This window comes from Barbus barbus, assembly GCF_936440315.1.
Source record: "Barbus barbus genome assembly, chromosome: 34".
In the NCBI taxonomy this organism is placed as follows: Eukaryota; Metazoa; Chordata; class Actinopteri; order Cypriniformes; family Cyprinidae; genus Barbus; species Barbus barbus.
This window is the reverse complement of record NC_136762.1, coordinates 11,908,503-11,934,029: the sequence shown is the minus strand read 5'-3', so window position 1 is coordinate 11,934,029 and position 25,527 is coordinate 11,908,503. Positions and strand designations below refer to the sequence as shown.

At 37.6% G+C, this 25,527-nt stretch overlaps 2 protein-coding genes across 4 annotated transcripts; both read right to left on the bottom strand.

Annotated features, from left to right (window-relative positions):
• Positions 1–573: 573 nt before the first annotated feature.
• On the bottom strand, positions 574–5,828 carry LOC306854455 (alpha-2-antiplasmin-like). 3 transcript variants are annotated; one of them, XM_079392453.1, is made up of 10 exons: positions 5,264–5,828; positions 5,109–5,134; positions 4,196–4,274; positions 3,985–4,062; positions 3,604–3,904; positions 3,299–3,442; positions 1,863–2,051; positions 1,524–1,666; positions 1,225–1,429; positions 574–1,110 (listed from the first exon to the last, which is right to left on the bottom strand). In XM_079392453.1, the coding sequence occupies exons 3-10, from the start codon at positions 4,250–4,252 to the stop codon at positions 779–781; spliced, it is 1,449 nt and encodes a 482-aa protein (XP_079248579.1). In that variant the 5' UTR covers positions 4,253–4,274; positions 5,109–5,134; positions 5,264–5,828; the 3' UTR covers positions 574–778. The 3 variants fall into 3 exon arrangements, with proteins under 3 accessions (XP_079248579.1, XP_079248580.1, XP_079248578.1); XM_079392454.1 differs by having other exon boundaries at positions 4,196–4,267; positions 5,264–5,295; XM_079392452.1 differs by lacking the exon at positions 5,264–5,828 and having other exon boundaries at positions 4,196–4,267; positions 5,109–5,192.
• On the bottom strand, positions 5,829–21,608 carry LOC306854454 (WD repeat-containing protein 81). The gene is made up of 12 exons (XM_079392451.1): positions 21,370–21,608; positions 20,056–20,454; positions 16,247–19,773; positions 16,014–16,121; positions 15,711–15,904; positions 15,439–15,620; positions 14,473–14,638; positions 11,683–11,848; positions 10,706–11,533; positions 9,440–9,585; positions 9,087–9,269; positions 5,829–7,764 (listed from the first exon to the last, which is right to left on the bottom strand). The coding sequence occupies exons 2-12, from the start codon at positions 20,412–20,414 to the stop codon at positions 7,438–7,440; spliced, it is 6,186 nt and encodes a 2,061-aa protein (XP_079248577.1). The 5' UTR covers positions 20,415–20,454; positions 21,370–21,608; the 3' UTR covers positions 5,829–7,437.
• Between the last annotated feature and the right edge of the window lie 3,919 nt (positions 21,609–25,527).

Below are 25,527 nucleotides of genomic sequence, written 5' to 3'. Positions count from 1 at the left end.
AACATCAGCTACCAGACAGAAGTTGCATGAATGTCAGTTCTTTAAAAAACTTTTTTTTTTAATTAACATATTCCAAAAGATTTATGTATAAAGTCTTTTTTAAAATGTAAGAAATTTGGTTTTATTATTGTGTATATTTTCTCAAGAAACTAAATAATTGCATTGTTTTGTTTTTTTACATTTCAAAATGTTTTTTTTTTTTTCACTCAAGAAACAAAGCTCATAAACTACAAAAAATTCATTCACGAGTTCGCTTTCCCATCCAGTCCTGAAGGTTAATGGTAAACAAACTTGGCTTGTTGTCCCCAATGGAGGCTCGAACCCGAGGCTCAGCTTGAGTTCTGTCAGTTTTTGTGTTCTATCATGTGTGTTTCAAGAAAAGTTGATTGTTTAATTGTTTCCAGTCAATTTTGATCAGTATTTATTTGAAACAATCTCAAGTACATGTTTGTAAAATGTTTGTAAAAGTGATTTCTCTGTTAGTAGTGTACCAGATTGTTATACAGTATCTGAAAGGAGGCAACATTTCACTAAATCTCAATAAAAAGAAAAAGTAACAAGACACTTGGAATATCTGGTCAAATTTCTTTAATTAAAAAACAAACAAACAAAGATTAGGATACTTAGAACAACATTAATTTACATAGGGGAAGTGATTTCAAATTATCTGCTAGAATGAACTTTTAGGAGATATGTCCTTAATTTGCCTCCCAGTGGGGACCAACTACACAGTCAACAATCACTTATGGACTCATTCTGCTAAATGAATGAAAACAATCTACTTTGGAGGAACATCAAAAGAGTGTGGTTTGTCATTATCTTTATCTGAATTGCCAGGGTTTGTGACCATAGTGGATGCTCCAGGGTTTGGGTTGGAAATTACTCCCAAGAAGAATGGCGTTTGACTTAAGTCATCCATTAGGGCAAAGAAAAATGGCTGATTGACAGTAAATGAAGGGTTAGAACGTGAGATGACCACACTTGTTGCTGCCACTGCCTCTGCCCCTTCTTCATTTATCTCAATACTGGACATATGCTGCACACCGGACACAAACAAGGGACCCTCAGAGATGCGGTCCAGCTTCGGATGACTAAATACCATTCCTAGACCTGGATTGGAGTAGAATTACGTATTTGTTAATATAAATAATTAAGTAGATGATTTTGAATCCATTGTGATTATAATAAGGAGTCATAATGTGCATCAGATGCAAGACATCTTACCCATGTTTGTCATGGCCTCTTGAAGGTCCTGGTTGAAGTCAAGTTTGAATTTTGGGAGTTTGACCTGCATGTTTCTTTCTCGTGGTAATCGACGGTAAAGATCTGAGATATTGAGCTTAGCTGCAATGGCTGATACGTTCACATGTCCAGATGTTGGCATTATTACTAGTAGACTCTTGTCACCTTTAAAGGGGAATCGAGCAACCTATAGAGATCAAATAGTGAGTAACAGAGTTCAGTAGTGAGGAATAGAGATTTAATCAGTGCTATTTATAAAGAAGCATCTTAAAAGCAGGAACCTGGGCATCCAGTTCATGGAGGGTGAAAACGCTGAGAGGATACTTTGGCCCAAGCATCATATCCACATTAACAATCTGGTTTTCATCTATGTAGAAGGGCTCAGTGGAGGTGAAGTGAGGGTCAAAACGAGTGAGCCACTCTCCTGTGAGAGAGAAAATTAGACTTGTATACTTGACTTGTATAATTAGACTTCTGTGGTCCTTTATTGATTTACACTTGTGCAATAACAAGGGAACAATAATGCAACAGATCTGAGTAATGCAAAACCTCCGATGTGACTCACTGATGTAAAAGAGGAAATTGTGAAATACTTGCTGGTAACAGGTGTTTGTTCTGACCTTTGTAGTGCATAGCATTGATGAGCATCATAACGGCGCTGAGAGGCAGGTTGGACAAAAACTCTGAGATGTGCCCATTTGTGACTTTCTTAACCCATTCATTGATGTCATTAACATCAGTCAGAGTGGCCGGCTCTGAGTCATACAGTTTCTGAGAGTCTTCCACAAAGTCCTGTTTTGCTTTAAATCCTATGAATAAAAAGAGAAAACCATTCATATTCTTTGCGTAGTATGGTAATAAACTGTCACTCAAATTTAAATCAGAAAGCAAATACAACCAGTAATCAAATTCCCAATCCTATTTAAAAGAAAATAATTAAAATGACCTACATACATACATACATACACACACACACATATATATGTGTGTGTTTTTTTTTTTCGTTACAGGCCAAATACAGTGACCCCAAAAAATGTATTGGGATACTTTTAACACACCCCTTTTTTAAAATAATGTATTTGCAATATTTATTTGAATAAATGTAAAATATGTTATATAATTTAAAATAATTATAGAGAGAAAGATGGATATTTTCTGGATGCCAATCATTAGTGAAACTTATTCATGAATTTCATAACTCACGCTCAATAGTCATCAATTAAATGTGAATAAAAAAACGAATTACAAGCAATAGCACAAAAAACTACAGATGAACAAATAAATAAGAAATGCTACATAAAAAGTAATTATCAAAATATATAAAAACACCGCATATTTTTTACTAATTAAATCAAATTAAATATATATTTCTTCTTATTAAAGTTACAAAAGTGATTTAATCAAGTGCAGTAAGGGATGTTCTCTCTTTTGTTGTTTGATTAACATGAATGACAGACAGCAGGAATATTAGACTGCTGTCACTTTAAAAGCTGGCCGGATTCAATATACTGTTAGACTTTTTTTTCTCAGCTGTTTGCTTTCACTTAAGACCTACTATGTTTATGAGGATACCTGCAAAGACAGGCAATTTTGACACATAAAAGTGTGTATTTCACTGTTCAAGGCCTATAAAGCAGCAAAAACAACTGAATAAATATAAAAATAATAAAAATAAAAAAAGAACTGTTCAATACACATGCACTCTATAAGCAGCGTCTTCACGTGTGAAACAGTCTCTCAGACAGCGTGTGCATTTAACAAAATGAGTTCTCTTTCGCTGCTGATTGCATTTCAACAGCTTAAAATCACTGGTTTTTAAACCGCAATGCTTAAAAACGTGTGCAAACGATATGTTTCCGTGACCACGTAGCACAGCAACGTCACGTGAACATGTAACCACGATAGAGATGATAGTACAAAATCTCCACCGGTGGACAAATATCTACCCCCAATTTTAAGGGACCAAAAAAAATGTAATTAAAAAAGCTTGTTGCGGCCACAATATCAACCTCCTTGACTATATATATCTGTTTTGTGGTATACGTGCGATTCTCACCAGTTTTCAGATAGATGCGGCTGGCGATGGACAGGCTCCTTTTGCGGAAGTTGCGCAGGAGGCTGCTGAGGGCAGTGTGGTAGCATGGCAGTGCATCCGCATGCAAGTGGTGGAGAAGCAGCTCTTCTGTCTCATTAATTGCTCCTAAGATTCAGATAAACAACAAGATTGTCTTATTGAGATACATATATTAGCACTAAATTTGCGAAAATAAATGGTTGCCCAAAAACAAAAAAAAATCAATATGAATGGAAACCAAACCATTTGTTATTCTCTCAGTCTTTTGTTTTTCATTGTAGACTTACCCAGTGCAAGCTGTGAGAGTGCTACAGACAAGCTAAGAGGGGAAATGATGACATTGGGCTGCTCTGGACTAGGCTTCAAGTTTTCCAAGAACCAAAGGCCAAGCTTCAGAATGCCGTTGCCTATGGTCCGCTTAATCTGTTGGCTGGTCATGTCCCCATCACAAAGCGAATCAAGGTCCTCCTCAGAGGAGCCCTCTTTCTGCCCAGGAGAGGGAACCGAGGGTGAAGTATCTGCTTCGAGGCCATCTGGAGAAACTGTGAGTGCTTCTGTTACGGTGGGGTCAATAGTGCCCTTCAAATCCTGAGAGGGACAAGGCAATTGGAGTGTCAAAAGTCTAAACATGTATACACCTTCAAGAATGTAACATTGTGGGTTCTTACTGATATGGGTTTACTAGGCATCAGTGGAATGAGAGGAATTAAAGGCTCCACTCCATCCTCTGGTTCAATCGCATCTTCCTGCAGTGACAAGGAACAATTTAAGGCTTTTAAATAATAGAATAAAATCAATAATTTAATAAAAATAGAATGAAATAATTTGGAAAAAAATAAATAGCATAAGATTGAGTTGCTTTATAGTGGAGTGCTTTACCGTCCAGCCTTGCTTGGCGTAACAAAGGAGGAGGAATGCCAGAAAACACAAGTTCATGTTCTAGAAGTTAGTCTAAAAACTAAAGAACAGCACAATTTATACAGAATATGGGATGATTTGCATTGATCTTTGGTCATTTGTACAAAAGTATTCTTTCCATTTTACATATCCATACTTATTATATTTAAATATTATCGTTAGATAAAACATATTATATCCATCAATACAAATTTTGGATGTATTTCATCAGATCAGATTGTTCAGCAGAAACAGAAGAAAAGAACCCTCACACACATTTTAATCAATATATTATTTTTGATAGAAACTGACTAAAAAAATTATTCCTGAAGGTCTCCCTCACTTGCACAGAAATCCATAATCTAGCTACTGGCAATAAACCAATACATGATCTGATTAACACCTCCGATTTCAGGTGGATTGTTTTTTTTAAACTTGCAGATTGAACAAAATATTCAGTCAAATAATCAATAAAACGCTTCACATGGCTAAAGGTCTGTCAGGTGTTGCATAATTCCAGGGTCAAGCATTTTAAATTTGTTTAAAGCTACAGGTTAAATAAATTCAGATTGCAGGAAAATTAAAAACATATATTGCTTTTCAATCTACAATGTATTTATGGAAATGTTACTGCATTACTACTAATCCATTTCCTTGTGCACATAACATATGCTTTGTTAAATGTTGTATCAAAACATTCTTGTGGGAATTATTTGTGATTACTGAGAATTATACTTCAAAAATACACAAACGAAAGATGAAGTGTACATATTTACAAACCAAAAGAGCTGGCAACAGATTAAACTTGTATATTTTGAAACAATATCTACGTAATACATTGCAAACAATTATTTATGGTAAGAATGTATGAGAAAAAACTAAACTGTGAGCTTACCGTGCAAATCTCCAGTGGATCCAGTCCTGATTGGGGAAAGAAACACACAAAATAGGCAATGGGAAAATTCTTTGCTGTAGGGGTTGGCACGCTCAGAGCAGGCAGTTACATTTCAACTTTCATTGACCTTTACCTCATATAGCTCTAAGACCTACCTCTTCATAGATGTAAATATTGAGAGACCTCGGGGTCAAACATCAAACTCAAGTGTGTAGATTCGTGGATCTGTGAAGACTTTGAATGAAATAGGTTATAAACTGGTACTGTATATTTGCCAAGCAAAATAAACTCACTGTTGACAATGCATGTGAGACACTGAATATGAGTAAACATGCTGCACAAGAAAAACTGCACATAAATGAGGAGGAGATGACAAGTCAGCACTGCCAATGCTGATATTAATATAGACCGTTATTGGATGGAGGGCTTTTATATTGCTTTCTTATATGCCAGACAAACAAGTCAGTGCCAGACTCCACCATTACCTTGGGTCATCCGCAGGCATATGCCAAGATCTCCAAATTGAGAGCAGTTGAAAGGCACTGTGTTGCAAACACTCAAATGGACTTTGTCCTATCAGAGTAACCTCTCCGGTGGGTGCTCAGATTCCAAGCACGAAAATCTACAGAGCAAACCATATGACGGACCAATCTTGCTCATTCATCAATGAGTAGGTCATCAATCACTCAGTTTGACAAAAACAAAAAATAAAAGACATTTATGATCAATTTCTTTTACTTTAAATCATTGAAAAGGTTCATTTTAGTGAGCATATAGAAAAAGGTCACAGTTTAAAAGTAAAAAAGAAAAATACTCGCAATGAAATACAAAAGAGCAATGGCAAATGTCAAGACAGTGTGTTGCTTGTGTTACTGTACATCAGACAGATGTTTGTCAATCTCAAACAGACATCGTCCTTAGCATGAATCATCAAAATTATCAAGCTGTTTGAGGAGTAAATACAACCAATTGCATTTTTAAATACTTATAAGAATTCAGATATAAAGCGATAACCACTTTTCCAAATTGTCTGGCCATATAGGATTCACTACAATCCTCTACTTAGTAACATAAAATAACGTGCTTTTCAAAATGAACACCATAACACAAGTAAGCCTGTTTCAACACAAAATAATAAAGGCATGAATTCATATCAGAACTCGTAATCCACAACCCAATTTTCCAAACCTGACAGATAGTGGGTTACGGAAAGTATGTCGTGCTGATATACTTAGAGAGCCAGTAACGTATGTTTTAATAATCTGAATAAATTCTCATTAAATATTCGAACATTATATAATTGTACTGTCTGGAGACGATGTTTTACATAAAGCATTCCAGTAATAAATTAAATACTTAGTTTCTAGCTCATATCTATTCAAGGATGTTGCATAAAAGTATTCTTTTAGATAGTAAGCATTAGGCTCAACAAAGATAGATATATATACATGTGTATGTAGATACAAACATACATACAGTATGGTGTGTGTAAAATGTAACATGTTGCTTGACCTGGGGTTGATGTGACAAGTGAATTACTACATCAAGGTTAATACAGCATCAAATTGATCTCTATAGTCATTAGATACATTTTAAATGTCAGAAGGTCCAAATTCAGGATTAAGGACCATCCGGTTGCATATTAGGTGTTTACACTCTCAATCGGTGTACAGTAACAGAATGAAGAGTCATCTTGGACTCACATTTTGATCACATTTGCTTGTTCATTATACTTCATTGACATGGATGAAGAAACGTACTGCGTAATATAGAAAAAAAGTGCCAAACATGGTGCACTATAAAGGTCTACCATGAACACTGCATAGTTGCTGAGCAAGTCTGGTGAATCGAATCATATGATATGATCAACATAATCTAACCTGTGATTCTCAGTGTTGTTTTTGGTGATTTCACTCGTCTAATGGAAAGTGTAAACGCTACACTAGAACCACACTTGAACTTTCCTGAGCAGCTCATCTCATGCATGCATTTAAGAATCCATTCGTTTGACTTTTTTGAAGAGAATTTACAGAGTTGATTATTACATACAAAGCAGCTAGTGCAGTTATATCACATGAACCCTAAAAATAATTTAAAAGACAATTCTTTTGATTGTATGAACCAGAGGCAATATTCAGTTTTGGTCACTTACTAAAGACCGAGGTTTTAAGTTCTCTTTCAGCGAGTTTAAAATGGAAATATCAGGCTTGCTCCTTCTACGACTGAAACAGGTTTCTTTGAGCATGGTTGGCAAGATCGTTTCATTCTGGGAAAGGAGCCAAAGGTGGCACAAGGAATATAATTTTCTGAAACAGCAGCACTAGCTAGTTTAAGCCAGCAGCCTGATGGCACCATTGTCAGAGCCGAGCAGCAGAAGCCTCTTTGTAGGCAACACGGACAGGCTTGTGAGAGTCCCACGGAAGTTCTCTGTGCTGAGCTTGGTGGATCCCGCCAGGTTGGCCGTGCTGTCCAAAATGGAGTACACCCCGATCTTGTTAGCAACAGTACCTGCCACAATCTCAGCACCATAAAGATCAAATGCATGGATGGGGTCAGATGGAGTCCTGTACTGGTGGAGTGGCTTGTGCTCCACGTCTTTCCAAACGGTCAGTGTGTGGTCTGATGAAGAACTAATCAGCAAATTTCCCTCTGCTGCCTACAAAATGATACACATGCATAAAACACCGTTAGCAACAAAGAGATGGGGAAGTATCTACATTTATCCAGCTAAGTACTTCTGAATACTATTTCATTTGTATATTCTATATAAATAATTATGTTTTTAATTTCCAGTTTTAATATTTTTTGCTTCACAAAAAAATGGCTTTTTCTTTACAAATCAGTTTGTGACCTAAAAATGTAGCAAATCTTGCAAAAAACCCCATAAATTCATAATTACACTTTTGCTGGAAAAGAATGGCACATTATACAGACCATTACTGATTTATAAGTAGTTTTCAACAGACAGCACAGTACAGAACTTTGGGGTCAGTAAGATTTTTTGTTTGTTTGTTTATGAAAAAAGTCTCATCAAGGCAGTATTTATTTGATATTTTCAGGATTCGAGGAACATAGTTTAAAAGAACAGCATATATTTGAAATAAAGATATTTTGAATGCTTATGTATTTTCATGTAATGCATCCTTACTCAAAATAAAAAGCTTAAAAAAAACAACCTTTTATCTTACTGACCTCAAACTTATGAATCCAAGTGTACTTACTTATTGATTACTAATGAGCAGAAGGTGTAGCAATTATGTTGAATATATCACAGAAAACCAAATATTTAAATTCATAAAGCATACAAATGTATGTACAAGATTCGTGAATGTGAGATTATTAATAGCAACAAAGCAGCAGCCTAAAACTCCCTCACACTGGCCCTGGTCCAGGAGGATATCCTTATTGTTGAGCCCTACTAAGGTTCATCCATTTCCTGATAGTCACAAATAATAAAGTAATTGTGCAGCAAACTGCATAGCTCATAGATTTTGTCCTAATGAGTAACTCATGTCTATATTTGCCCAAACATGGGCCTCTGGTGGCAGAGACAGACCTTTGACCCTACAAATCAGGGTTAAATAAAGTTTGCTTAGTTCTAGTCCCTTGTTGACTGCATTTCAACAAACCAACAGGGTACAACTTTTACTCATACTGAAACCTCAAATACAGAAGTGAATCAAGACACCGAAACAAAGATGGAAATCTAGTCCATGTTTTATAATGATTGGTTTCACTTCTTTCTAATATGTGATTATACACGTAGTCATCCTGTGGACTAATAACTCTTCATGATGAGTGATCTGATTCAAAATTTTTGCTTGTTTCGGCAATTTTTATAAACAGTGTGTATCCATATAACATAATATTCCCTAAAATCAATACAGTATGTGATCTACAAAAGCATCAAAAGACAACAGAGCATGCAGTCATATGCACGTCTTAAGTTACACATTAACCAACAGCATGCATACTCACTTTCATTTGCAGTATATCTCCCTCGTGACCGGGCCAGCCTCTTAGCACCAGACCCGTTCTTGCATCCAGCAGCACTATGAATCCAGTGGAGAAGCCTGCCGCCACAGTGCGTCCGCTCGGACTGACAGCCAAGCAGCGGATCAGGCCAGCGCTCATGTTACTGTAGGCCAGACGGAACTCATGCTGTCAACAGAGAAAAAACAGGGTCCTTACTGGCAATCATAAGCATTGGAGGAAGGAATATACAGTACAGAAACCAGTCTGGCCATTATAATGCTTGATCAAAAACAATTGATCTGAAAAATAACGGCTTGTAACATAACATGTATTAACGAAAAAGGACTGAGCAATACCTGTAAGCCAGGTTTGCGTGCGTCTATGAAACGCAGAACAGAGTCTGCGCTAGCAAACACTACACTAGAGTGAGGAGCAGGCATAGTGGCGACGGCCGTGATGGGGTTCTTCCCGTCCAAAGCTTCATAACAACGAATATTCTTACCTAGTCAAATGAAGGAGAGAGCAAAACAAGAAATTATGTGAAAGCTGTTGGTCTGACAGACACAGGCAAAAGGCAATCTATATAAGAACATGCGTTTTATCAGTAGTGGAATTTGTAGTAATGTATACATTTTGTATATTAATAATCTATTAATAATATCATTATGTAATGGAGATGACAGTTGTGGAAATACATTTTTGTAATAAAAAGACGCTATGGCTAATTTAAAAACTACCATTTTATGTATCTGACATCAACAAAATAAAATAATATTTTCCTACTATTTGCATCATATACAGCTTGGCTGAATGCACAAAAATATATCACATTTAATATTTTTCTGCTGACACCGGAAATGACTGCTTATATATTTTAAATATATAAAATATTTTAGACAGTAAATAATCTTTTATGATTGAATTATTATTTCATTTTAAAAAGTAGTATATAAATATTAATAAAATATATTGTAAATTAAATGTTTTCCATGTAATAATTCATATTTTTGTAATGGATTTTCAAAGCTTAAAAGTGAAAGGAATGAGGTTAAATAATGAAGTCTACACATAAATCTATCTGAAAAGTACAAATACTAAAGGTATGATTAAAAGCAAAAATTGAAATCTCTCAAATATTACTTCTCAAAATTTTGGGGTGGGAATTTCTTCACCAAGTTTGCATTTGTTTTAATCAAAAATACAGTAAAAACAGTAATATTGTAAAATGTATTAAAAAGAAAGAAAGATGCTTTCTATTTTAATTTAGTCTAAAATGTAATTTTTTCTCACATGGTAAATGCTATGAGGAACATTTCTTACTATCAGTGTTGAAAACAATTGTGCTGCATAATATTTTGGTATAAACTGTGATCCATTTAATTCTTTTTAGGATTCTTTGGAGAATAAAAACAACAAAATACAGCATCCTTCCTTGAATAAAAGTATTAATTTCTTTAAAAATATATTCCTTACTGCCCTGTAACATTTTAACGGTAGTGAATGTGAAAAAGAAATTAAGAATTTAAATTTAAATCACACAAAATCACCTATCCTATGTCACAAAAGGACAGTTACTATAACACTGTCAGATGCTCAAATTAACAGTACTGTTATTCTCTCACCTGTGAATTGATCCCAGAGATGCACAGTACCATCACAGCTCACCACTTCCAGTGAGGCCTCTAGCTGGCCGACATAAAAGACAGATTTGCGGTGGTCTGTGTACATGAGTCGGGGTTCGACATCTCGTGTGCCATCACCGTGGTTATAAAGCGGCCACAGCCTCACCGTTTTGTCTTTACTTCCAGACAGGAAGTAATCCTCCCCTGCTAGTGGCGCCAGACACTTTGCCGTGCCTGAATGGCCCAAGAAACTCTGGAGACGGATCTGGTGGAAGTGGAAATGCGAATCCTGCTGGTTAAGACCAATCTCATACTGCCAGTAAGCAAGCCAATTACCCTGCAGGGAGCGACTACTGCGTGGGAGATCCTGTTTCAGTGCGCTGTCCTCCGGAGTGGATCCAAGGACCCAAGAGTATGAGGACTGAGAGAAAGAAGGTCCGGCTGAGGAAAGTGCAGTGGTGGCTAGACTCGTCTGAGGAGCACTGCTACCATATGGCCGTGTCCATGTTTCCAAAGAAGACAAGTTAGGACTCCCACAGGCTTCAGTGTCCCGGGGTACCTGGATACGGTTTCCCACCAAATGACTGCCAAATGTTCCTGACTCAGGCAGGATGTCTCCACCTAGTGGTGTGGAAGTGGAAGAGGGAGCAGGGAAGGGACTACGACCCATCTGGCGGCCCATGCTAGGAGAGAGGCCCATAGCAGTAGTTTTCTGACCTCCAGCAGGGTTGGTTTCTGGGCTACCTGGACTTGCTCGTTCATGATATGATTGAGCCAGACTCCAAACTAGCTCATGATTTGTAACTAGTTTGCGAATTGCTGCATCACCTAAAAAAAAAAAAAAAGAACAAAAAAAAAAAAAGTATACTACTCGGTATACTGCTCTAAAAAAAAACAAGTATATTACTCAGCTAATGAAGATGAATGGGAACACATTTAACAATGCTTAAAAGCTAACCAGTAGAAATGTGTCTTACCAATAAGACAGTAGAAAGGAATGTAAGATGCATAAGCCATTTCAGGATTAAACACAGCCTGAAGTTCCTCCAAAACACCGAGCTCACAAGTAACCTCTGTTCCATCTGGAGTGCACATATCCAAGTATATGCTGTCTCCAACCTCCCTACGTGGGGCATTTCCCATCTGCACATAAAGAAAATAAATTTTAATTATTAAGTAATGATGTAGGTGTTTATGAATTGGACTACAAACTATTTCGGCCAAGTATTAAAAATTCTCTGATCATAATTATACTATATATAATAAGTATACTACCAAAGTATACTACAATTTTTTGTAAGACATTATTCCACAAAAAATTAAGAGGCACAACTGTTTTCAAAATTACTAATAATACAAATTTTTTCTTGAGCATAAGCCTGCGTTTAGCCCCAACAAAACGGTGCAAAACGTTTATTAAACGGAAACGGTGATGCGTTCAACACCCTGTTCTGATGACGCAAGAGTTGCAACTATGGCAGCTGAGAAGGCCATTCTTTGTGCTCTTTTTGAAGAATTTTCGGAGCCTGATGAAATCGGTATAAATACGTATCTAATACTGCAAAATAAGCTTGATGTTACAGTCACTGCCCTTCACGTCCAGAATAAAAGAGAACATCCCAATCGAGTGAAGGGATTTGTGGAAACTGTGGTTCCTAATTATTGTGATCCAACATTTACCTCAGGATGAAGGTTTATTTCAGGATGAAAAGACAAACATTTTAGGTGAAGGATAATTCACTTTTTACCTCCGAGACTGTGTTATTATTTTTATTGTGAGTATTAGGCTTATCATTATTGCTGATCACTGTTGTTGTGCTATGATATTTTAATATTTACCATTATATACATACATAGGACAATGCAATTACTACATGATATTTAGACAGATTTAAAGAAGTTCCAGATCTATACTTGTGCTCCTATTATTTCAGTTTCTTTGCCTTTAATGTAAATAAACATGTGCAAGCAATATACTTGCTCTTGTGAATTTATTTTGATGTTAATTACATTTACTTAGCATATCAACATGATGATGTTGATGAATTTGTATGTTACAATAAAACTCTTACGAAAAACATGGCTTCTACTATCTTCAACTGTTGCTTATACCGAGCAGCCGCGGACACATTTGTAAACGACTTCATTTGGACCCATTGTGCGATCTGTCTCTTTAATACTGCGTGGTTTATATAGACATGTCGCTGCTGATTGGGCTGGCATTTTTGACACACCCACAAAACAAGAGAAAACGTATCTCAAACCCCATTGCACACCGTTTCCAGGAAACATGTTGTTCAACCGGGAAACCGTAGCAAAACGTTGGGCTTGAACGTGCCTCACTTAGAATGATTTCAGAAGGATCGTGTGACACTTAAAGGGGTTATATGACATTACACCAAATATACAAAATAATGTTCTTTTTAGCAATGCAATGTGTTTATGCGGTTTAAGGTTAAAAAAACACATTATTTTCCACATACTGTACATTATTGTTGCTCCTCTATGCCCCGCCTTTCTGAAACGCGTTGATTTTTACAAAGCTCATCGTTCTGAGAAGCGAGGCGTGTTCTGATTGGCCAGCTATCCAGTGCGTTGTGATACCTCAAGCGTGAGACGGGTCGATATGGGTGCAGCAGGCGCAATGATATTACGCAGCGCCTGAAAGTAGCTAGGTAACTAGTTATGATATAGCTGGAGAGTACTTTCAGGCGCTGCGTAATATCATTGGTACGGCAGCAAAGTTCTTAGACTATTACGCCGGAATGAGAGTATAATTCCTAGCCATATCAGCTACTTTTAATTTTCCGTCGATCTTTGTACACAATGTAACTACAGAAGAGTCAAGCTTTAAATGTAAATTATCAGAACTCTTTGGTCATTTTTGAGCGAGATGCTAATGGTCTAACCCGATTCAATTATCTATGCTAAGCTAAGCTAAAAGTGCTACCGCCAGACCCGGAATTCGGCTGAATGGATTCAAAAACGGTAAAACTCAACTGTTTAACTCTAGGGGAGTTGTAAAATGAGCCTATTTTCAAAAAAAAGTGGAGTGTTCCTTTAACTTTTATAAAGAATATCTCTTTGGTTTTGAGACTTTAGTCTTTGCAATCTCAGGTATCTTATCTTATGCACAAACAGTTTGTAACACTCCAAAGAGAAAGGAAAACTTGAAAATCGCATCATATGACCCCTTTAATATAAAATTTATTAAATAAATGCAACCTTGGTGACCATAAGAGACATCCTAATTTTTCAACGGTAGTGTATATTCAAATTTGACAAAACTGCCAGGAAGACTCATATATACAACATGAAACTAAACACAAATAAATAGGGATGCACAATATAAAATTCTACACTTTCCCCAATACTTTTTTTGTTGAATAAATTGAACCACATAAAACATTTAATAAAACTTAAACCAACTGTTAAAAATCCTATAAGTGAATTTAGACATCATAACATTTTAATCTACAGTATGAAAATAGGATACTGTTAAGATGTGCATAAAGAGTACATCTCACTGTATTGTAAAATTATATAGTATAACTTTATGTAAGTATTATATGATGGCAAAGGTTAAATGTAAAAATAGATGAAGTGAGCATGAGCAATTAAATATCCAATATCCAGATAAACTAAAAAAAAAAAACCTCTACGTATAGTATCATCCGATTACAAATATGATATTGATAAAGCATGTATCCCTACAAAAAAATGGCAGAATTATAAATCATACAATATTGTAAATTGTCTTTGGTTACCTGATTTTGCAGACACTGCAGCAAAGAGAAAACCTGGAAGAACCTGGAGAGGGTTTCTGCCATGTGCTGCTGTACCATCTCTCGGCCAATCCGCAAACAAATCAGTGCCATGAGGCTCAGAGTCTTTAAACACACAGCAGAACGAGTCTGTACTCCACTAGGAAAGCTGAACACAGAGGGAAAAAAAAAGTCAGAGGTCAGCTCGGATTTTTTTTTTTACAAGTTGCCAAGTTTTAAAGGAACACTCCAATTTTTTTGGAAATAGGCTCATTTTACAAGTCCCCTAGAGTTAAACAGTTGAGTTTTACCGTTTTTGAATCCATTTAGCCGATCTCCGGTCTGGCGTTAGCACTTTTAACTTAGCTTAGCATTGATCATTGAATCGGATTAGACCATTAGCATTTGGTCATCAAAAATGACCAAAGAGTTTCGATAATTTTCCTATTTAAAACTTGACACTTCTGTAGTTACATCGTGCACTAAAACCGACGGAAAATGAAAAGTTGCAATTTTCTAGGCTGATATGGCTAGGAACTATACTCTCATTCCGGCGTAACAATCAAGGAACTTTGCTTCCGTACCATGGGTGCAGCAGGCGCAATATTACGCAGCGCCTGAAAGTAGTCCCCAGCTATTTCCTGAGCTTTGTTTTCTTTTTCTTTTCATTTTCCGTCGTTCTTAGTACACGATGTAACTACAGAAGAGTCAAGTTTTAAATAGGAAAAGTATCGAAACTCTTTGGTCATTTTTGAGCGAGATGCTAATGGTCTAATCCGATTCAATAATCTATGCTAAAATAAGATAAAAGTGCTACCACCAGACCCCGGAGATTGGCTGAATGGATTCAAAAACAGTAAAACTCAACTGTTTAACTCTTGGGGAGTTGTAAAATGAGCCTATTTCCAAAAAAAGTGGTGTTCCTTTAACTTCCTGACTGTGATTGATGCTCTATATGTAAGCTTTTACCCCATTTTAGTTGATGTTAACAAATCCAGCAGAGGCAGCAGAACCTCCTGGTTCATCTTCATCAGCATATCCATTAGAGTTGTGTCTGACAGGAACACTATAATCTTCTGAGTGAGTACCACAGCACCCAAAAGCCCTGCCTCCTTTCGAGTGTTCAAACGACAAGAAGAAGGTGGAGAGACCTGCAAGTTAAGGAAGTAAAAATCTATAAAGAAAAATTAATTTTACAAACCGAACTGTTAATCAATGAGATTCAGAAATTTCCAAGTTACCAGGTAACCAATGTAGGGTAGATATTGGTAAGTTAAGACTGGTTCTCCATAGAGATGTGCTATGTAAATAAGACACTCGAGAACTGGTCTTGCAGTCTGGTCACCAACAACTGGCTTCTTCTCGTATACACTTCCTATGCTCTCAAGGCTATTTTCTTCATTTGCAGAAAGCATGAACTGGTGTTTATCAAGACCTTAAAAAGAAAAAGATTACTTATAACAGAGATGATACATTTTCAAAGCTAAAACTACCAAATACTACAGAATATAGAGATAGAAATTGTCAGAAATCAGAAATTGTACCTATGTAACATGTAGTAAGAAGTCTCAGCAGGTTCCTTGCTATGAATCGAGATGTCAATGTCGGCCCCAGTTTTGCAGACAGCCATCTGACAGTTTTGCAAACAGTGTCTGGAAAACACAATGTTTTTTTTGTTATTGCATTATTCAGGCATACTGCTACTATGAATAATAAACATGTACAAATAAATCAAAGAAATGCACAGAAATTACCAAAAATATTTGTTTTGACTCACCTAAAAGTATCTTGTGTTCTTTTTCCTCAGAATCTTCTAAAGGGTCATGTTCAGTCTCTTCTTCCTCCATGTTTTTCTCTGCATCTTCTTGCACAATTCCATTCATGATGTCTCCCTCAAGTGTGGCCACAGTTGCCTCAGACTCCTCTGTGCAAACTGAAAGAGTCATCTCTAGACTGGGCACCCTTTGCACTGTATTTTCTCGGTCTTCCATTGTCTCTTCATCCTCAAGCTCTCCACCATCCTCACCATCACTAGCTTGCTTTAGGTCCTGACTGCTGTCAGCAGACTTTAAACTCACCCGGTCTCCAATGGACACCTCACTAGCGCTGCTCTTGTCGCTCAGTTTCCCCACGCTGAGAGATTCCTGGTCTTGATCTTTGTTTGCAAGGCTCTGGTTCTGCTGTTTGGCGCCAAGCGCCATTGTTGTCCCAGATGCACTATTATTCACATAAAAGCCATTCTGAAAGTCCTCACCTTCAGTCAGAAAAACCTGGTCGTTGAGACTAATGCCTGAGGAGTAATTCACAAGTCCTTGGTCTCCACCAACACCTCCACTACCACCTCCACTGCCTCCTCCTACTTTGCCAGATGATGTGGCAGTAGATGACCTCCCATCCTCACACTCATAGTCCTCCTCTTCCTCATCCAAAGCACCAGCAGCTCCCCTTAAAACCTTCAAGCCCTCCCATTCAGTCCCTGCAGCTGTATTGCAGCTTTCAAAGCCTGTGATGACCTGCAGAACATGTGGAAGAAGACTGGAAAGAAAGGCTTGCAAACCCAGTCTTACAATAAGCTGCAGCACAAAGCAATCCGTGTAGAGGTAGAAGCGGCCTCGAAGGCATCTGGGATTCTCATACACACCAACCAGAGGCTTTAGTAGGTACTTGGAGGCATTACGAGGCCCAAGAACCCTGGACACAGGCTCAAATAAGTACCAGGCAGCATAAACAGCAGTGGACTCCTCTGACATCAAAGAAAGCACAAAGGGTAGAAGAATCTCGAGCCCCTCTGCATTTATGTTGTCCTTGAGAAGTGTCTCCAGCTTTTGCCATAAGTTGAACACAATGTCACGGCCCTGAACACTGTTAATGGACTCCATCTTGGACTGGTAGGAGAATATGAATCTATGCAGTGTTGGGAAATATGCTGGAAAGGGTAGAGGGGAGAGAACAGGACTAAGCAATTGCCATGGGTTTGGTGGTGGGAGACCCTCACATATAGGGTCATATTTGAACAGATACGGTAGTCCTTCCGGGTGCATTGTGAATGCTTCTGTCTTAGAGCAATGCTTGTGGACCTGCAGAAGTGACTCTAGTGCATGATGGAGTGGTAGTGGAACATCTCGAAGGTTTGTAGAGCACAGCTTCAAAACTGCTTGAAACCGTTCACTCAGGTGTGTTCCAGGTCTCAGTCCCCGCAGTTTGGAGGAATAAAAGATCTCAGCAATGAGAACACCCAAGGCTTGTATATCTCTCTGGAAAAGATCTGTAAATGACAGAGGAACTTTCAGTGCAGGTCTCAAGTCTTTCTTGTTCATGTCAAGACCCATTGTATGCTGGGCTTGACAGTGTAGACCTTTCACCAAGAAGTTGTTGAGCTTTTCTAACTCTTCCAAAGGCTGCAAAGGTTTAAATCCCTCTGGCAGGCTTATCTTAAAATCCTCAAAATTAGAAGCCTCTGGCCTTTTACCAACAGAGGCTGCTCTGTGAAGCATGGATGCTCTAATACCTGATCCTAGCGTATTTGTGACATTTCCAGGTGTTTCACCAGGGAAAGAACCATGAGAAGGAGACACAGCCAAAGCAATACACTCTCCACTGGTCTTTCCACCAGCAGAACCAACCAAAGGGATAGGAACAGAATTAGATGATGACGAGCCACTTAAGTCAAGGGCTTCCATTGCTTGCTCAAGCTCCTCGTCTCGGCCTACAACTGACCAACCACTAGATTCACATCCTGTTGTTTCTGGGACCAGTCCATCCACACCATCCATTGTGGTTTCAAGTGGTGGAATCTGCCAGGTCTTTACATTGACAGGCCCAAAGTGGGGAGGCTCTGGAGGTGAATACTGGTAAGGTGCAAGACGAGGTGGGTGAGGGTGGTCAAACAGTTGCACAACTCCATAGCTGGTGAGATAGGTGTGGCTATCCACCAAGTGCAAGCACACATTCTTAGCTTTGACGGCTTCTTTACCTGATAACTTATAGCCAAATGTTAGGTCAATCCAGTGATGCAACTGTTGAGACACTTCTCGACTCTCTAGCAGTTGTCTATGCACAGCAATAAACTCTTTGTAGGAGTTACACCATGGAGGTATATCAAGGTCTGGCATGTCTGGGTGAATGGAGTGGAATATTGAGGGATCCGTGTAAAATTCTGGGATGCATTCATCTGGGGTCCAACTCTGAATGCGTTCCATACTAGCCGGATATTCATTGGGCTCCCACTGGGAACGAACATGGCTGCACAGCACAGATTTGGGTGTCTGTCTAGCTTTGTAGACATAATAAGTGATGTCTGACAGAACATCTGAGATATGATGGGGAACGTGGAGGTGATCTGACTGGCCTGAGCCACCAGGTACTACCGGCCCACAAAGGTCTGAGGCAAAATTGCTTCCACCACTTCCATTAGCTGCTGCTAGTGCTTCTTTGGTCATTTCATACGTGAAGTCCAGTTGTTTATCACCTTTATTCAGACGAAATTTGGACTTCTTGAGATCACGAAACCTTCCACATGGTGCAGTGAAATCTACCACCCAAGGTAAAACCGGGTGATAGTTTGGGTCTCCCTCACGTCTCCCTGCCAGTCGGTTTAATTCCATCAGATACTGAAAGTTGCTGACTTGACCATTAACCCAGTCTAAGACCAGAGATTTGAGCTCATCCAGACAATTTCTACAAAGACCTTCACTCACACCACTGTTATGACTCTGATTGTCTTTTGCTGTAACACTTGTTGGCACTTTACTTCCTAATGCATGCGGCACAGAATCCCTGTACTCTCCAAACTTTTCATAATGTGCCAGAGATATCTTTAGGCGACTGCAGAGCTGCTCATCAACTGCAACGTCAAGTAAGGAGAGTTCGCCACACAGAAGCGCTGAGGCATGACATTCACGCATTGCTATGAGCAGTTGGTACAAAATGAACAATATCTTAGCATGGCTGTTAGCCAGCTTAGCTGGACTGTAAGTAACAATGTCATGAACAGTGTATTGTGTGTACGGGAAAACCACATAAAGAACCTCCTCCGACTCCAGCAAGCATTCCGCAGGTAGCACATTTGGACACAAACTGTCAGTACTTTGTTTAAGAGCTGAGCAGTTGGATGGGAATGGGCTGTCTTTCTCCTTCTCTTTGGCTGGAGAGAGGGACGGTGACACTCGATCGGTAGAGATAATGCTGGAGCAAAACAGTTTCTGTAAGGCTTGGCGAACAGCATCAATGGCCAAAACAGGTGTTTGCTCAATGGAATCTGCATATGGTTGCACATGATTCATGTACGCTTCACGCCATAGATTTCTGAAAATGAAATAAAAAAGGATATTACAAGTCAACACCGACTGAAAAAGTTCACCAAATGACCATTGTTATTATAAAAGTAACAGCACAGAGAATAATTCTATATGGAATAAGCAAGCACAATTTAATATCCAATTCTAACATCAGATATACAGTGAACGTTTTTTCACATTTGAATACAAGGTGATTTTAAGCAGATTGTTTTAATCAACAGAATTAAAAACACAACAATTACACGGATATATTCTCAGAAAAACATCTAGAAAAGACAGAGTATTGTACCTGAAATTAGACTGGGATACTCCCTGCATCAGAGTCATGAAAGAGTCCTGTGAGAGTCCCTCCCCATGGCTGCCTGGCTCCCTGGCTAATCTGTATCCCAGTTTGTGCTTTCTAAGGCCTTGGATACAAACACGTGTCCAACCAGATGGCAATTTCATCTGAGAGCGCTGGAGGAGAGTGCAGATTTCTCCCTCGTTGAAGCACTCGTAGCGTGCACAGCGAGTAACTCTCTTGTTTCTCAGGGCCATTACCCATCGAGTTGGGACCAGGACCACCAGTTCATTGGGTCGCTGAGTGGGTGCAGTCTGCCGCTGATCAATACCCAGGTCCCTCTCCAAGGCTGGGGCTAGCCACTCCATGATCTCTTTCAGTTAACCAGACTGTGGCCCCTATAAGAAGCTAAAAAAAAATGTCAGGGCAGGAAGTAAAAAAAAGCACTAAAGATACAACTATCAGTTTGTGTAGACACTGTTACACATATGCTCATGACATAAAATAATGAATAAAAAATGAACTTGAGACACATGGAAAGTGTGTTTTATATCCACTGCAAACTTGAATAATACAATTAATTCACTTTGTCGTGTGAAATCCAAATAAGTTATTTTATCACAGATGATCTTAAAAGTGTCATCTAAATTTTTTACTGATTACACTATTTATAGTAATATAATTTGTACAGTTTTAATATTACATTTCAGAAGAAATCCACTCAACACTCTATGGCAACAATGCATATTACTACTATTACTAAAAACATTTAAATGCAATGTTTATGACGTACAGATGTAAACTATTTTAAAATAAAATCCTGTAGAATAATGGAAACAAAACAATTACAGTATTTGATAATTATAGAATTATTTTAGGTTTAATGTTATGCAAACAACAATATAAAATATGCATCAGTAGAAGCTTGCAGATCAAATCATCTTCAGAATAGCAACAACTAATGATGTCATCACTGAAAATGTCATGCATTACCCCGTGACAGTATTCTTCCATACTTCATCAGAAATAATAAACTTCATTCATAACATCCAAAACATCTTCTCGAAAGATTGAGCGTGTAAAATGTAGTACATTGATTCATCTTTGATTTCTGCATTTAATTTCAACATTTACAGTTCCTCTTACAGACAACAAGGAAATAGAGCACTTCAGTCTTTTCTCGCTTGTAAAGTTACAGATTCGAAGGAGCACTACACTACACATTAAGGCACAACCTGTTTGGTTAATGTCAACACACAAGCACTTCCGTTAAGCAAACATTTGGAAAAGAGGAGATCTGTCCATCTTGCTGTTGTTGCTCACCTCTGCACTGTTTGCTGCTTGTCAGCAACTGCGCTCTGGAACAGCTGCCACCACGACGCCAAGTCCCATGTTTGAGGGATTTATAAATTGAATTTCCAGTACTTTGAGAACCACCATAACCTCACAAAAATTTTCTAAGAAGTCGAGAATATTTTGTTGTCTTCAGGAGCCATAGTGTTGAGTTCAGAGCCTCACGTGACTCTCATCTGCGTGCGTGCGCTCCCAGCCAGCAGAATTGTGTCATAATACAAGTCCCCTCAAGATCATGAAAGAAAAATAAATTAAAAAAATGATTAAACATTAAACTTATGTTGTCATTTTGGGTAATCTTTGTTAAGGACCCCGGATTGTCCTCCGACTGAGAACCACTGTTATATAACATATGGTCATGCGAATAGCTAGTCCAGGGCATGAGGGGGGGGGGGGGGGGGGGGGGGGGTAAAGCGATCTTATACTAGTATAAGGCGATCTTATGCTGACTCCGAAAAATAAACCTGTTGCCAAAAGAAATCCACCAGAGGGCGTCCTGCTACTAATTCTGTTGTAAGACTTATAACTGAGCAGTCACAGACCCACCAAAAAAAATAGAAAATAAATAAACAAAAAAAATAAATAAAAAACTTATGGAAAAGCAGCCTATGTAGCCTACACAATCTACAATTTCAGTATATTCAGATTTTCTTTATCTATTTTTCCTTATCTATGCAAAAACTCAACTATGGGGGGGGGGGGGGGGGGGGGGTTCGGGCCTATAGTTGTCACATGGGAAATTGTCGGTATTATAAAACTAGGTTTTGAATGAAATGTCCAGTTACACAAGTGTGTGGTTTCTGTAGAAGTGGTGTTCAAAACCCTGTTTACTTTAAATTGTATGCAAATTCTGTTTTTCAATCTACAATTTCAGAATCATCACATTTTTTTCTTTTCAAGTTCAAGTTCAAGTTTATTTGTATAGCGCTCTTTACGATGCAAATCGTTGCAAAGCAGCTCTACAGGAAATTAAGTTTCCACAATATATTTATATATTGCAGAAACTTAATATATTTAACTTATGGCTAAATTTACCACCCCACCTTTGCTTCTGGTCATCAACAGGCTCTGAAACGGGTAAGAAGAATTTCACACAATGAAAAGGTTTACACAGAAGACTCAGAGAGTTTGGATCTATTGTTCTGGTTTGGTTTGACTCACTGTACTATATTAATTTACAGAGCCTCAACTCTCTTCTGCGCCCAGTCCAGCCCTGCTCTCCTGGAAAGTAGCTCAAAAGAAGTTACCCTGGAACATAGTTTTGCTAGGTGGAGGATTTGCCCTGGCCAAAGGTAGCGAGGTGAGAGCACTCAATGAAAAAGGAATGTCTCTGCATTATATGCTATAATTATATGCATAATTATTATGTTTCTCTAAACTGTTGTGAAGATAATCATTTAAATTGTGGCTGTCATAACCTGTTTTGAGAAATTGGCTTCTAAAGTGTGCAAAAAATTTTCAGACAATTTTGACTTACAATATACTTACAATTCAAATAAAATTACAATGCATTTATAATAGTGCGCCTATTTAACACTACATTTACAATAATGTCAGACATATATTCATTGTATATATACAGTTTATAACACAAACTGCATGAAAAGTGCATTATTAAATCACTGGAGGAGTACAATTTTAAAATGTTACAATTTTTCCTTGTATCAATGCAGCAATTGATTTTCTTTTGTTTTATGTTTTGTTTTGGGACATCAAACTATTGTAATCTCTCTAAACAGAGTTCAAATATGCAGCTTTAATACTATGTGCACATCTATGTTTTTGTAATTCCAATCTGTACCTACAGCATCAAAATGACTTGAATATTTCTAAAATGAAAATACTGCACAATTGGAAAGTGTATGACATTAACACAGGGATAGTCTTTCAGAGTTTAATGCACATTACCAGTGTGATGTGTGAGTTCATTGATACACTGTATCTCATTTTGTTTGATTGAATATGGCAATGCTTACTGAAACGTTATTTTGCAATTTTGGAGAAATTATAAAAATTTAAAAAATAATTCTGTTTATGAAAAATAAAGCACTTATAGGGCATGTGAGTGGAATATGTGCTGAAACTGCTGTTCTGTTATGTTAAAGAGATAAAACTGAATAAAACTTTATAAATCTTTCCCTGCATTATGCTCATTATTATGAATGAAATCCTAAATGACACTTTGTATATTTATACAAAGAATTGTTTTCATAACATCTCAGAGGCCTAATGTTAAATTTAGCATCAATAAATTATATTATATCATACTGGTATATGAAGAAGTAGAAAAACTGACAGCTCTTTTAAAATGACTATAATTATGCAACTTAAACTTTGTACGCCAAGTACACTAAAACTACAACTTTCATTAAGTTTAAAAAGTTGAATTATGTTCAAAGTGATTCTGCCAGTACATATTAAATGTGAAGCAAAAACTATTTGGGGAAACAACATGGCACAGAAGCAATGACAGTGTACTATAAACACTGAGTCCTATAAAATAGCTCAGCTGACTTTCTCTCATGCGAGCAGAACCAGAAATGTGTCACTTAAAAATAAAATGCCAGTCTGTAATATAAAAACAAAGCAAACAAATTTTCCCAAAAGTGCAAAGTCAAATCCTTAGTGTTTCAACTTGCCTGGAGCACACTAAAAGCAGTTTTCCACATGATGGATCAATACAAGAAATAAAACTCTGAGATTGAAAATTCTATATATTTTTTCTTCTTAACTTTCCTTCCAGAAAACACAGAATGTATATTTCTTTTGGAATCAGACTATAGTAATCTCTCCATGTTGTTGTCATTTAACAGAGTTTACAGTTGGTAAATATACAGCTTTAATAATCTGTGTACATACAGTACATGTATCTTCAATTCTCCTTACTCTACCCAGTTGGTTATTTTGGGATCTAAATAATAACATTCCAGGAATGTTTTCTGTAGGTTTTTGTAACCAAAAACTAAATTTGTCTGAAAATTTCAGGGAGTTTTGTTTTGTGACAACCTAAAGAGAACGTTCTCTATTTTATTTTGTAACCAAAATGTTCTGGGTACCAAAAGTTGTTAGCTGGGCTGAGTCTCCTTTCTTTGAAAAGAAAGTGTGGGAAAGCTCTGGACTCAAGAAGGAACATGATGTACACTTACTATTAATGTCAAAAGAAAGCAGGGGGTTCCACACAAAAAGGGTGGAAAGAGGTCAAATCAGTAAGCTCTCAGTGAAGACTTTAAAAGTCAATGTTAGGCTGGTTTTGACTGTGACTCTCAATGAAAAGCTTAAAGGTTAAGCTAAATCCTAAGGGGAGACAGTACTGCACCACTGCAAATCCACCTGATGATTTCATAAACCTGCCGAGGTCAGAAGCACTGGATTAATGATAGTTCACGGTCTTGTGGAGACAAAAGACTAGACTTCACAACCATGTGGTTAAAGTCTCCAGTCAGTGGCCACACAGCAATCCCATAGTGCATAGTAATCCTCAATTGCTGAGGTATGACCACGTTATAACCTCTTGCAATTGTTGCAAGAGGTTATAATTATAATTTCTTGCAATTGTTGCAATAGCTACAGAGGAATGTTGCAATTTTGGTTAGGTTTAGATCACATGCATGATGCCAAATGGGCAGCTGTAAGAGGGAAGTGTGCCAAATAAAGAAATCCTTCTTAAAATACACAGTCAGACACAAATGAAAATCATTGGCATGAAACAAAGCGATAAAATTGAATTACAGAAAAAGGTCCTCAAAAAGGTCTGCCATTCACCACAGAATGCCTGTTTTCTATTTGTGAAATTAAATTGTTATAATCCTAACAAGTAAGCAGCTAACAAGCGGTTGGGTATGCAGTGACACTGTGATCACTGTGATCTTAGATCTTTGAGGGAAGGAACAAATATAATTACAGTGCTGTTTTCTGCTTTTCGGCAACTTCAACACCCACTCATTATCCATCTGAATCAAAAGCACATATACTTCAGCCTCCAATTTGGCTGTATACATATGAGAGCCCCACAAAAATAGTTAGAAAAAAATTCATCTCTGCTTGGAAGTTATTCTTGTATAAGACCTTTTACCGAACTAAGTGTGGTTAACTCTTATTCTTTCTTTAACGCTTGTGGTTAACTCTTTC